At 46.3% G+C, this 14,486-nt stretch overlaps 1 protein-coding gene across 3 annotated transcripts; it reads right to left on the bottom strand.

Moving 5' to 3' along the window:
* Positions 1-1,343: 1,343 nt before the first annotated feature.
* MSL1 (MSL complex subunit 1) lies at positions 1,344-13,665 on the bottom strand. Of its 3 annotated transcripts, none has more exons than XM_028089833.2 (9): positions 12,558-13,664; positions 9,902-10,125; positions 8,479-8,861; positions 6,519-6,566; positions 5,997-6,061; positions 5,096-5,163; positions 4,542-4,666; positions 4,301-4,373; positions 1,344-3,911 (listed from the first exon to the last, which is right to left on the bottom strand). In XM_028089833.2, the coding sequence occupies exons 1-9, from the start codon at positions 13,323-13,325 to the stop codon at positions 3,821-3,823; spliced, it is 1,845 nt and encodes a 614-aa protein (XP_027945634.1). In that variant the 5' UTR covers positions 13,326-13,664; the 3' UTR covers positions 1,344-3,820. The 3 variants fall into 3 exon arrangements, with proteins under 3 accessions (XP_027945634.1, XP_027945636.1, XP_027945635.1); XM_028089835.2 differs by lacking the exon at positions 12,558-13,664 and adding an exon at positions 11,159-11,258; XM_028089834.2 differs by lacking the exon at positions 6,519-6,566 and having other exon boundaries at positions 12,558-13,665.
* Between the last annotated feature and the right edge of the window lie 821 nt (positions 13,666-14,486).

Consider the following 14,486-nt stretch of genomic DNA (forward strand, 5'->3'; position numbering starts at 1 on the left):
AAGCGCAGGGTGGTATGAAGCTATAGACTTAACCAAGATTTTGGAACCGATTTTAAAAAAGATGATCATAGGAACTAGCGGTTCAATAGCCTGACATGATTTCCTTCTTAAGGGTTACCAGACAGGTAGATTAGGGGAATGCTTTGATTTTGGCAAGACTGTCAAAAGCCTTGTCAGCTATTAAAAAAAAAGTATATTCTCTTTGGACCATAATATGTACATTCAAAATGCATAAGCTTTTAGTGTACCCACAGGAGTGCACATTAATAATATATATCAAACAGAGAAAGGTCACTATTGCATGGCACAGGACAGGATTGCACAGGATTCTGTCCTGTGTAGTATTTTTACAAGTTATATGGCTAAAGATCTGATGTTGACCAAATTTATAGACAACACGAAACTAGAAGGCATTCTGAATGCCTTCATAGATAGATTCAGGATCCAAAAAGATCTCACCTGGTTAAACAAGTGGCCAAATTTGACAACTTTGGTAAATCCATTTCCAAAATCCAGATGCCTGAGTTCAAAATGGAGGATGTATGATTTAATAAGTGTTAGAAAGATCTGGAGGATCTTTTCTATCAGAAGGTAAATTGATGCAAATGAAGCTGCCAACTTAAGTGTCTAAATAAGGAAAGTGATAATCTGCCACTCTACCTTTCAGCTGTTTGGTCTGGGTTCAATTTTTAAATGAACGTGAGCAACTTGTTCACTCAGAAGGAACTGAAAAACTCAAAATCCTCGCTTTTGAGGAACAAGTGTAAGCTCTCTGAATGTTTACCATGAAGAGAAGATTTGAGATAGCCACAGCAATCTAACTATTCAAGAGACAGTGAGAAACAGGAAGACTTGATCTTTTTTCATCACCCTGGAAGGCAAACCAAGAACCAATGGGTTGGAGTTACAAGAAGTTAGATTTTATCAGTGAAGAAGGATTTTCTAACATTTAGGGGAAAATGCATAGAAAAAAATGAAGCGTTGAAGCAGAAGCTGGACTTCATTTGTCTGGAATGTTGTCAAGGGGAAATCATGTATTAGGGGTCAGACCAGATGACCTCTAAGGTCTTTTCAGCTATGAGGTTTTACTCATCTAGACAGCAGGCACCAAGTATCCTATCCTAGGATTTTGTTTTTAAAGTTGCCACTTACCTCATGTGTAAGGGAGAACACAGAACAAAGAGGGATGAAAAACATACGTTGTGCTCATACACAAAATTGAGAAAATGGTATATTTCTCTATTTTGTGAAAATGGATTTCTTTTTCTAATCTTTTAACATCTACAGCAGAACTGTTTCATGCTTCCCAATAAGTCTAATAAATTGAAGCAGAAGTTCAAAAATTAACAGCCACAATAGTTTATTTACAATTGAACTCTTTATAAGATATTTACAAGACAACCAATTTTACACATCAGAAATGGTATCAAAAGTATGAATTACAACACAGACAACAATATGAAATGGGCATAAAACAAAGCTGAAGTGGACAGACAAGCAATTTCTCTTTTTAATTTATTAACACTAGCTTAAACTTTGTTAAAGAAAGAAACAAAGAACTATGTTTTAGGAGAATTGCAGGGCCTTTGTTGAAGATTGAATTTCACAGTGTTGTATCCCATGTAGGGAAAAAATAAGACTTAATTTTCCCCCCACACTCTAACACACTGTAATTTCGCTCTTGGAATTTTGCTAATCTACTCTCCAACCTCCTCAACAAACCTCAACACATCCAAATCAAAGGAGAACTGATCTAGAAGACGGGACAATAAAATGAGCAGTCCTAGGTAAGAGGGAGAACCAAGGAAATAGAATCCACTTAAAGTCTGGCCAGATAGCACCTCATGGATTCCTCTTAGTCTAGCTCAAGTTCAGAATCTGGGGAGTCCCCTGGGCAGGGCACAAACACAGAGGTTATATTTGCTAACCCATATCCAAATTAGGAATCCGACAAATGCTGAAAATCAAAAAGAAACAGAGGAATCAAGGAACAACGTAAAAAGACACTGATCGGTCTTTTTTCTTCTTGGGCACATTATAAAGGAACATAACACAGGTCAGAGTAGGAAAGCCAAACAGCTTGTCATATTAAAATGATGGAGAACAAAGAAAATCTGGCCCAGTTTTTCTAGAAATCTCCTTCCTCCCCTTAAGGTGTGAGATGAGAGCCCCTAGTGGAATAAGTCCTATTTCTCTCTACACTCTTGCTGCAATGAAGTTCACAGCAGGTTCCCTTGTGGAGAGCCCACTCTCCTAAGCAGATGGGAGTTACAAATGAAAACCCATAGCCACACACACACACACACACACACACACACACACACACACACACACACGGAGAAATAAAAGCAGCAAGATCATCCAAGAATACTACATGTGCTGCCGGAATAATTCCTTTAAAAGTCAAACCCAGGGAGCACAGATCAACATGTTACAAAAATCTTTAGCAGTGGGAGGCCCCTGAGGAACTTTTCTTTTCTTCCCACAATGGATGTATCCCCATTCTCTCATGCTCCATTGATGGGCCGGCCACACACCCTACATACCTTGGCTTCTCCTCTAAAAGTGCTAATAATCTGGGGACATATTCTCTTCAAGGATAAAAGCCCCTACCTTCTAGGAGATTAGACCCCTACTTGTTTTCACACAATAGTCATGAAGACTAAAGAAAGGCAATTCCTATATATTTAAGACCAGAGGTCTTGGCTCTATTTTCCTTCCAGATAGTTACAGGGATCTTACACTGAGACCAAAGTGGCCTGGAGTGCTGTCCTGAAATTTTTTAACAAAATGGGGGGAAAGGGGGACCAAGATGATACACATACAAATCTATTTTTTACAAAGTGAATGGAGAAGCTCATTAGGTACACCTGTTTGTTTCAAGATGTAGACATTTGCCAACCAAAGGAAGCACATATTTCCACATATACCCCCCACCCTCCCTAAACCTATCCCACCACCGAGAGCTCAGCTAAAAGAATAAAGCCCAACTAAGGAATACTTGAGAAGTGATGTGACACAAGGACATCTATACAGGTTCTGGCATGCCATTCTCAAATGTCAATTGCTTTTGTTTAGAGTCATAACTCGTCCAAAACTAACCATCCCCATTCTCTTTTCTAAGGATTTTATTTCTTGAGGAATGGAGGAAGAAATTCAGTTATCCATTAACTAAGAAAATAATCACAGCACAAATTCCTTCCCACATGGCTGTATCACAGTTTTAAGAGAACAACTGTCTTTTCAGACATTTATCTGCCAACTTTTCAATCTCTTTTCTACCCTGTGAAGATGACTTGCTTCATCACTTCACTTTTTATTCCTCATCTGGTCCTTAAGCTCATGGTGAGGTTTTTTTGTTTGTTTTGTTTTAGGGTAAACGCCACTATACTCAAACTCTAAGGAAAGGGTATACCAGGGCGAGAAGCGTGCCATGCAGGCACGGTTCTACAGGCAGGGGTTGCTTCATCTTCCACAAGTCTAACGAAGAGAGCCCTTTTACCCCTTTAACGTAGGCAAATGTAGAGAAGCAGACCCCTGAGGCTTCTGGATCTGCCATCCTATAGATTTAGCTTGAGAGCTCATTTCCCCAAAAAGGGAAAAGAAATCCCAGCCACCCTCCATAATTCACAATTAGGCCAATGAGAGTTTTTGCGAAATCAGAGTGATGAAAACAAAACAAGATCAAGGGAGTATGGAAGGGCATTATCAGCGAATGATAACATACATGAGGACATAGGTCACACATACAGGTCTCTGCCATTCTCTGGAAAATGGCGTGCTACAACTATCTGAAGACAGAAGGTTCTTGCCAGCTCAGCTATTTCCTACACGTCCGGTGAGGTGTTTGCTTCTTCTGGATCTCCAACCTGCATCGGCTACGCTCATCCAACCAGGGCAGCTCAAAATTCCTGGCAAAAAAAAGGTAAGGAAATCAACTTGGAAGACTAGAAGGGATTCAGTGTGGACAAAAGATTAACTCTAAAAGAGATACTATGCCCCTCACCACTCCTAACCCTGATTCTCAAGTTCCAAATTTAGAATGTCTTTCCTGTCTCAAAGCCAGAGAAACAGTGTGCTATTAAAGTGACTAAATAATCTCTTTCTAACTCAAAAAGCAATCCTTCTAATTATTTTATCACTCCAATGCTAGTTGCCCAGATAGCCTCACTTCTGTCAAAAAGCCATGGCTATCCCTAAGCCACCTGTTCCACCTTATTATCTAGGCCTTCATGAAGTCTAAAAAGGAGGTAAAGTGCAGGCTACCTGAGAAGGGGGCGGGGGGAACCTTTATACTTACTGTGGAGTTAATTTGGGTAATGGTCGTCCAAATGCTACAACAGGCAAGAAGGGGGTAATCATCAAACTTTCAACTATGGGAGAAAGCCAAATGGGACCTTGTTAGTGACATAGAGGAGAAATGTCTAGCAACTACACCTGCTCCAAAATGCTGTTCATTCATTCAGAGCAAGTTGTACCCTGGAGCCTTGCACCCTTTTCCTTCTTTGAAAAATCTACTTTCTTAGATAGACAAAACTTACCGTCATCTGGCTCAGGGAAAAATGAGGTAACCTCAGGCTCAGATTCCTGAATTCCTTTCTTTTTATACATTCTGAGCTGCAGTCGTTGTAAAATTCTTTGTTCCCTGATCCTCTGAATATCCCATCTGGGAAAAACAAACCAGACAAAACAAAACAAAGAAACAAACCCAATATTACTGAAAACTTGCTCTATAAAAGCAGCTAACACAGTCCAGACACTAGGGAGACCTGTGCTGACTCTTCTTAATGGGGTGGGGAGGGTGGGGGGTGGTAAAGTGAACTGTCTGCCTGGTCAGGAAAGAGCTCTTTAGGTCTAGCAGTCCAAATCACGTGTTGATGTTCCACAGAGAGTGGAACTGAGGAAAGGCATACACAAAGAAAAAGAAGCCAAACATCTTTACTTATAACAACTACCACTTCAAACTAAGATACTCAACCAATTGGGATGGCAGTAATTTAAGAGTGTTAAGGGCTCCAGAGCTTTTCACAGCATGAATGAGAGAGGTTAGGGTCCTAGGGCTCAGCTGTTCCAGGATGTGTATCTCTCGCCTCACCTTTTCCTTCTCTTCTCATCGAGCTCCAGTTTTGCATGCCGCTTTGAAAACACACTGTCATCCAGGTTCTGTGTAAAGAACAGCAGCTGATAAACTATTTATCACCACGTGACACATGTATATGCGAACTCATTTCCAGCTTCCAGGAATGTGAAATCTTTTCCCTGCAGGTCCCACCTGAGTCTGTGAGTTCTATGGATGTCATGGGAACCTCCCAGTAACAGAATCAACAAAACACATATTCTTCTCCCCACACCCACCCTTGTAGACTGTACAAACTTTGAAATTATTTCCTCAACTTTCCAAGATGAAAATCATGTCAAACTGAAACAACCCTTGAGACCGCCATAAACCCTCCCTACTACCCTCCATGCTTTGCAAGGGTCTGAGTTTTAAGAGTCAAATAAGTTTGGAATATGTAATTTTGTTGCTGAGTGGCACATTCTAACTTTTCTACTTAGCATGAAATTTCATTTTGTTTCGAACACTCCCTAGCTATTTATTTTTTAATAAACCATTTAGTCACTCTGAACCTCAGTCTTCTCTTCTATATAAACAAAAGAGCTGGGCTAGAGAATTGCTCAAGTTTCCTTCTGGCTTGGGGCGCCTGGGTGGCTCAGTCAGTTAAGCGACGGCCTTCGGCTCGGGTCATGATCCTGGGGTCCCGGGATCGAGTCCCGCGTCGGGCTCCCTGCTCAGCGGGGAGTCTGCTTCTCCCTCTTCCCTCTCGTGCTCTCTATCTCTCATTCTCTCTCTCTCTCTCTCAAATAAATAAATAAAATCTTAAAAAAAAAAAAGTTTCCTTCTGGCTTTAAGGGTTACTTAACCTATCCATCCTGTTACTAGGACACATTGAAGTTAAACCTCCACTCCCCTCTGCTGACAGGTCTTGGGTACCTACCTCCAAAAGGTCTGAAGGATTTGGGTCCCTTAGAGGCTCTACTGAGTGGTCCCTCCAAGAAGGAACTGAAAAAAAAAAAAGAAAGAAAAAGAAAGGGAGGAGGGGTGGAACCACCCTTAAATCCAAAGTCACACAACCCTCCTACTATTCACTAGGACAAGAGGTCTCTCCCCAGATAGGACAAAGTTACCAAGTGATAGGAATCCATTCTATGGCCTCACCTGAAGCCATATTCAGTGTCCTCGCTATGGTATAAAAGAACCTAAAATGCCATTGCAGTCTGCCAAACACAGGATCACAAAAAACCCTAAGCCAATACCTGACAATTCATATAATTGATGCTATTGCAGTTCCTGAAAAACAACTGAAATGTGTAGTCATTTTGAAGTCTATAGTGTAATCATACACCAAGGAATCTCACTCTCCCACATCCAGCTGATGGGGAATGTAGCTCCCCAACCATCCACCATCCCACCGACCCCCCACCCCAGGCCCAGCCAGCACAATTCCTATTCTACTCACCAGCCAAGACTGAAGTTTCTCCTGCAACACTTGATGGCATCAGACACCCTAAATAATGCAGGAAAGAAGAATCATCTCAGTGTAAAAAGAAAAAAAGCCCATACCCAAAATGGAGGAAAGGATCATCACTGAAGTTCTCACTAGGAAGCCATTTTGGTTTTTTTGAGTTGTTCTTTTGAGAATTTCTCTCTGGGGGAGGGGAAGAGGGAACAACAGACAAAAGAAAAGAAAATAAGCCCACCACTTTTTTTTTTACACTGAGACGACTTCTTTTCTTCATTATTTAGGGTGGTTTCCCTGCAACAGTTGATGGCCAAGGATATCAAACCTTAAACTCAGAACATGGCAGGTGAGTAAAAGTTGACCCTATTTTTCAAATAAAAGATCAGTGTTCTCAAAACTTACATATGTAGTCTTCTTAAAACAGCTCCCTCCTCCCTCCAAACAAACTACCTTGCTGGTCCAGCCTGAACAACATGCACAAAGACTTTGGCTTCCTTAGAACAAGCCATTGAGCTTCCTCTTGAGATAGGGGCATCAAGAATAAGGATTCACACGTTTATTCACAACTCAGGCTCCTCAAAGGGCTGGGATTCCCCCCAGTCGGACTCTTTCTGTACTGCTATGCCCACAATCTCAGAGGTGTTTGGAATTTTCTGTACTAGGGTAGAGAGGGTTTTCAAAACAGCCAGTCAAACAGAACAGCTCTGGACCAAGCCATTTCCCAATCCCGGATGGGAAGTTGCTTCACAGTTTCTCTTAAGTTGTTACACAGCATTGCCATGGCAGCAAGAAGGTTAACCATTAAGGATGAACCTGTTCAACTGACTGAACCAACAAAAAAACCTGAACCTAGATCAGGATCCTGGTCTAGCTCATGTACTCAAGTGTGAGGCCTAATGAATTTTAGATAGTTAAGAAGAGTAATCTATCTTCCCCACTTAATTTTGTCACCAGAACAGCCAAACAAAGCCTGGAGAATGCTCTTGTCTTATTGGAATGGATTCCCATCCCCATCCCTGCTACAGCAAGACACAGTGGTAGAAACTTGGGGCTGTGGCTCTCTTCAAGAAGACTTCCCCCACCATCACCCCGGAGCGCCCGCAGTGACTGTCACAGACTAACATTACACAATTGAAGGCACATTGCAGTTACTGGTTGATGTAGGAGATAGGGTAGCATTTCTGTGTGGAAGCCATAAAGAAAAAAAAGGGAATGAAGACCAAGGTCCCGCACCCCACACCCTCCCCAAGCAGCTCAGATATCCCAAGATAGTCCTTATTGTTTGAAAAATAGTTTGTAGACCATTTTATTTAAATATATGAACAACCAATGGGCTACTGCAATCCAAGTAAACTCTTCACATTTAGAACCTTTGTGAAGTATAGTAAGATAAAGTAAGACTGTTGGTCTTTGGCAGATTCCTCCTGCCCCCCAGACCGGGACATAGAGATACAGATAAATGTTTATATAGTTAAAGAGCGGAGGCCCAGGTGAAATTCCCCACCCCAAGCTGGCTCCCCAACCCAAAAATTACCATTGGCCCCTGAGAACACCCAAAGACCACCCTCCCAGGTTTCACACAATATCAATTGCAGGAACAGTCGTGCATGGCAAAGTATAAGTTCTATGCATTTCACAGCACAGAAAACCCTTCTTTCAGAGGGCATGCAAGTTGCCGGAGATTACACCCCCGAGTCTGGTGCTCTTGTGATGAGCAACTTACTGGCAAACACATCTCCCAGTGTTGTAAGCAGGCAAATACATTGAGCACATTTTGCTGTAATTCCATCTATTTGCAATGCCTGCACAGTGTCTGTCTCTGGCTGTTAACTTACTCATTCTTGACAGAACTCTGCTTTATTGATTGCACTTTTTTAAAAATGCCAAAGGCATTTTCACACTTGTTAGCTTGACCGCCACCACTAGGGTATAAGAGCAAGTGTTCTCTATGCCTTACTTGCTACAGTCTCCTCCTTCTTTGGAGAGGATTCCCGTAATGGTAACGGTGATGGGGGAGGCTGGTGCCAACGACACAAATACATTTCTGTGGTGGAAAGGTACGGCAAATCTTCTATCTCACTTGAGAAGGCTTTCTCCTTGGGATGGGTGCTGGGTCCCTTCTGGGGAGTGGAGAGTCTTGGCGGGGTGTCCACTGAAGACCGGGGCTTTTCTGGAGTTTCTTGGCTCCTCAATTCACGTTTACAAACAGTTTCAGATAAGGAACCACAGGGTTCCTCTTTAATGGGAGAGTGCTTAGGAGTTTTTGTTTTGACTTTTGAAAATTCAGGAGCCAGCTTTTTAACAGGAATCTTTCTTTCTGTACTTCCAAATGGGGATTTCCTATTAGATAGGGAAGAAAACATTATAAAATGTATTGACTCTTGAATAAAATCTGATTTGATTACATTTGGGGGCAAGAGAACAAACAAGTTCAGGGATCTAAAGATCTAAACATCTGATTCAGTTGGCAGTCATGAGCAGGAACAGCCTCATGCTTACCAGTATTTAGAACAGGCCCTCAGGTAAGTGTTTGTTGAACAAATGAGTTTACATGCTTAAGAACCTCTAATTGCATCTTATTGCCCACTAAATCTAAAAAGGTTCCTATTTTATTCAAGACCCTTTAGCCAACATTAGGTGCCAATCTGTGGCCTATTTCATTCCTGTCAACCAGAGACCAGTCTCTTATTTCTTCCCCCAATACTATACCATGTTAATTACAATCTCTATTTCTTTTTTCTTGCTATCTGCTGGCTTTCTCCCACCAATCTCCTCCCCCCCCACCACTATTCCTAGAATGCCACTTCTCTTCCGTTTTACCAACCTAAATTCTATACTTCTTTTTCAAGATCCATCTCCTCCTTAAAGTTTCACTATTCTACCTCAGAATAATCTTTAATGTCTCTGAATCTTACAAAATTTAGTTTATATCACTGTTGTCTACTCTCATATTTTATTGCCACTGAATTCCAAGTTTGCAAAATGTATGCCACCTTCACAGCTAGACTGACATCTCTTTGGGTCCAAGGATAGTCAGACCTTACTTCTTTGTCCACTACTACCTAACGCAATGAAGGAATTTAACACTTCCTAACTTGAAGTGAACTGCTATAGTTTTAAGAAACTCAGCTGTCACATTTGTTGCCCATTCTCTTTATGATGTACTCCACATTCTGTAATTACTACTGTGACCAAAATGTTCCTAACAGATTTTTATAGCCTGCAAGAATGTTTCAAGATAGTTTCTCAGCATGGAAGACCTTATAATTCAGGATATGGTTGTATTAAAACCAATTCATAAATCCCAATCCCCTACTCTCAGTCACTGGAAACACATATCCTCATCATGTCCAGACAGTGTAACAAAGTTATCAGCACACCTTTTGTGTCCCTTTCCACTCCGCCCACAAGAGAAAGGCTTGGGAGGCAGAGTCTGGGATGTCTCGGAAAGCTCCGGCTGGCACTCCAGTTTAATTTTCTCGGATAGCTCCGTTTCCTCTCTCTCTTCAGTTTCATAGCCCTGAAACAGCTTGTGCCTTTCTTTCTCGTTATCCTTCTTTACCAGCTGCATCCGCCTTTCCATACGTTCAATCCGAGCAAGGAGCTAAAAGAGAGAGTGCCAAAATGCAGACTTAAAACACAAAAAATTACACCCAGGTACTAAGCCCCCTTTAGGCATCAGTATGGTCTTCTGCCTCTTTCCATGGGTCATAGCAATTCAACTTATTTTTAATAGATAGGCATGAATTGGAATAGTTTTCCTTAAATGCAATAGAGAAGACAAGGTACTCTGCTTAATTTTAGGGCTAACCTAGTTGAGGAGGGGTATGGGGGAATTTGTAGTCCATTCTTTTGAAAGAAGATCCTCTTCTCTGGGAGGGGCCACAGCATGCCTTTCAAATGGCATGGTCTCTCTACTGCTAACCATGTGGCTCCAAGTCAGTTTGGGAGTTTCCAGAATTAACCTTAGGTTCTTTTAGGAGGCCCTAAGTTTCTCCAAATCCTGTTCTCTCTACTTTCACTCCAAAATGCTATACACAAGGGCAAAGTCCAAACGGTATATTGAGAAGGAATTAAACGCTCACAGTCACAGTGCCACGAGGGATTGCAGTGTTATTTGAAAGGGGTGTGCAGGGCATTTAAACAATGAACACTCAATCTGGAAGAATTTTAATAGTAACCAGTACCCATAATCCCACTGATCATGAAATATGCACATTTCTTTGCATTTGAGATTACAGGGAAAAAAATCTACCCATTTATCTAAATATTAATTAAACCAAAGTCTTTTAACTTTAATTAAAGGAGAACTACATAATCAAACAAAAAATGGACGTCTATTATCATTGAAAACTTCACATTAGAATGGTCTGAAAAAAGGTGCCAACTATGCTACTTAAAACACTATAGTAAGAACTTTATTTGGGTAGACAGCAATATTAATGTTGTCTTTAGTCTATCTACTTAGCCGCAGAGATTTCAGTAGAGGCCAAACAACTGGAATAAGAGAAACAAGCTTAAGCAATGCTAAGACTGCAATACACAACAAAAACAGTGAATGCCAAGTTCAGACTGATACTCTATCCTTAACTCACCCCACTTTTCCTGCCTAGGAAAGTCTGCAAAGGGGCCATTACCTCAGGAAATGAGCAGAAACCTCCAAATCAGCAGAGAGCCCCCCGGTCAGCCATACTCTCATCTTCTGTTTTGATTCACAGCCTTAACATTACTTAACCATGGTTTGTGGGTGACATTTCCTTGATTTCTTCTCCTTCACTGGTCCTTCTCTTCCCGCCCTCCCGCCATGTAAGGATATGATGTGTTGTAATTACAGTACCATCACACCCCTAGACTGCAGTACAGTAGCTGAGCAGTGCCACCTCCATGTTGAGTAACTTCCACAAATCAACACCATGAGATATTCTGATGAGACCTGCCCCAGCTCCCATTCCACCTTGCAGAATGCATTCTCCAATAAAACAGCCGATGCCTGATGCGATTCATTTGTAAAGCAAACAAAATGAATAGCCCTCTGCTCCCTTGCTCAGCCCTTGGCGCACACAACGCCAGAGAGAGAGAGAGACTGCTGCAGCCTGAACACAATTGTAGAAACCATGTTTATTTTTAGGCAGCTGTAAGGTATGCTAGCACAGTAATACCCCCCCCACCACACACACATACAGCTTTCCTGATATCTGAAAGAATATGTTTTAACGCATAAGGTGCTCTTGACTACTGCTGCAGTGAAAACAAGCCTATATAGTCACGCTCCTCAGGAGTAAAAATAAATAATAAATTACTGCCCTACTATCTTAAGATTCTAAAAATTGGGATTTTCTGGGGAGGGGGTCTACTTAATACATTTAACAAACTTCCTTTCCCCTGACGCCTTAAAATCTACCAGCCCCTCCACACTATGTTTATGCAAGGGAGCTGGTCAGTGGGTCATGTTTTATAACTAAGATTCTTATTCAAAACTGTCTGAAATCAAAGGCAGTGATTCTCTTCATATCATTTAAGAAAACTAAAACAGGATCCCACTGTGAATCACCTCTACCTCTCTGCCAATTAAAAGGCCTACTGCCCTCCCATCTAAAGATGCTACAGCAGTGCAACAGCTGCTCTGTCCCTCTCCTCTAAGAATGCATTTCTAACGCACAATCTCCTTCATTTAACCCCTTCCAGAAAGCCACCACATATGCATCCCACCTTTGCATTTTCAACCCTTCACAAATGAGGTCTTTTCCCACTCTCCACGTCTTTCCCACAAGTCTGAGGCTGTCATTTTAAATTAACCCTTTGGCACCTGAAGCCTCCCCTCCCCCTCCCACTGGGAGGTTGCCCTTTAACCCTTCCCTCCGACCCAACGTGTCTGTGAGCCTGGTTCCCAAGGACCCGACACTTAAGATACTCCTTCGCTGGTGGCCAACCTCCTTACCCCTAACCAAGGGATACCTTAACCTCCTACAGCCCCCTTCCCCCGAGCATGCGCACAACTCGCTCGTCGTCCCGAACGCAGATTAACCCCTCCCGTACCGTGTCTCTCTCTGACTTCAGCTCCTCGATCTCCTTTTCCTTGGCCTGCAGCTGCTGCTGCTGCTGTTCGATGAGGTCCAATTGCAGCAGAAGGATCTGTTTGAGGCAGGCGGCCTGACTGGAGGCTCCCGAGCCGCCGCCACCCCCGAGAGGGCTCTTCCTCATACTCTTCCATCTGCCCTCGCTGGCCGCCAGGGTCCCGGCGGCGGCGGTGGGCGCGAGGGGTGGCGGCCCCGGCAGAGGTAGTGGTGGGGGTCCCGCCGGGTCCGAGGCGGTGGCAGCTGGGGGAGCCGCCCCACCCTTGTCCCCAGCCCAGGGCGTAGGCTCTTTGGCCGCCGCCACGAGAGAGCCCGTCTGAATGGGCAGCACCGCCTGATACTTGGGTCGGGGACTGCAGCCGGCTCCCGCGGCCGCTGGCTCCCCCCCAATGCCGGCTTGTTTGGTGGCCGGGGGCGGACAGGGCAAGGGCACCGAGCCGCCCCAGCTCTCTTCCTGCTGCCCGGGGGCCGCCCCGGCCGGGAGTAACAAGCCCCGGCCCTTGCCGCCACAGCCGGCCGGGGAGGGCGCGGGGCTCCCGCCCTGGGAGGAGGCCAGCGGGGGCCCCGGCTCCTTGAGCTTACGGTGCCGGGGGAGGAAGTGGGCTTCGGCCGCCCCGGGCTCGTCCTCGGGCCCGCCCAGCGCCGCAGCCCGCTCGTAGTCCAGTCGCTGCTCAGGGTTGCCGCCGGCAGGGGCCGCGGCCGCCTTGAACACTGCGGATCTCATGGTCATAGTGGTCCGGAGCAGCGCCGGGGACCGAGACGGAGGAGGGGGTGGGGAAGGGGCGAGGTGTGGGGGGTCGAGGACGGAGGAGGGGGAGGGGAGTTTGGCGGGCTCGCCTCAGCAGCGCGGCAGCAGGCCTCGGCTAGCGCGGCTCCTCCGGGGCCCGGGCGCCATCCCGCCGGCGTGCGGAGAAGTGGAGGCCGCGGCTGAGGCCCGCCGCCGGCCCATGGGGGCCTCGCCGCCGCCTCTGCTGCCGCCGCCGCCGCCTTCGCCTCAGAGGCAGGAGCTCGCACCCAGCCGCCCCCGAGCTCATCCCCGGAGCTCGCTTCGGCCCCCCCTGGCCCGGCCGGGCCCGCCTCGTCTCCCCACCCCACACCCCCCCTTCCCCGCCCCGGCCCCCCGCCCCGGAGCTCGCCTCAGCCGCCCCGAGCCTCCATTTTCCCCCCGCTCCTCCTCAGGAGGGGGTGGGAGGGATGGGTCCGCCCAAAGCCCTCCTACTCCGGGAGGGGGTCTGTCGCCTCCCCTGGGGGTCTCCGCGGCTCGGGGTCCCCCTCCCCCACAGTCACCCCCGGCGCCTCAGCGTTTCCCTTTAAAAAAACGGAGCCGCTCGCAGCCGCCACCGCCGCAGCCGCCGCTGACCGGAGGGCGCATGCGCCGGGCGGGGAGCGGGCGGGAGCGAACCCGGAGCCGAGAGGAGGGAGGCGGGCCGCGCTATTGTGAAAGGGGCCGCCGCCGCCTCGAGGGGGGCAGGGAGGGGGCCGCGGGGGCCCTGGGCACTGGGGGCCGGCGAGGGGAGGCCGGGGATGAGGGGCAAGGACCGAGAAGCCCGCGGAGGAGCGGGGCGAAGGTGGGCTGCCGAGGGAGGGGCGAGCCGGGGGAGGGTCAGGAGGAGGGAAGAAAGGGCGAGGGCGGCGACGGGCAGATGGGGAATGCGGAGGCTCGCCGGGAAAAAGGAGCGCGAGAGAATGGAGCGGAGAGGAGGACCGGGGGCTTCAGGAGGCAGACGCTCCCTTCGGGGCAGTGGACCGAGCGCTCCACGTACCCGGCCTGCGCTGGGCGGCCCCTTCCCCCGGCACCTTGGCAGCCCGCCCGGCCCTCGCCGGAGGGGCCCCGCTGCCCCCGCAGCCCCGCAAGCCTCCTGGACCAGAGTCAGGATTCGGGCTCCTGTCT

The sequence above is a fragment of the Eumetopias jubatus genome, unplaced genomic scaffold (genome assembly GCF_037043125.1).
Source record: "Eumetopias jubatus isolate StellerSeaLion01/CBP00866 unplaced genomic scaffold, mEumJub1_p1.0 scaffold_10, whole genome shotgun sequence".
Taxonomy (NCBI): domain Eukaryota; kingdom Metazoa; phylum Chordata; class Mammalia; order Carnivora; family Otariidae; genus Eumetopias; species Eumetopias jubatus.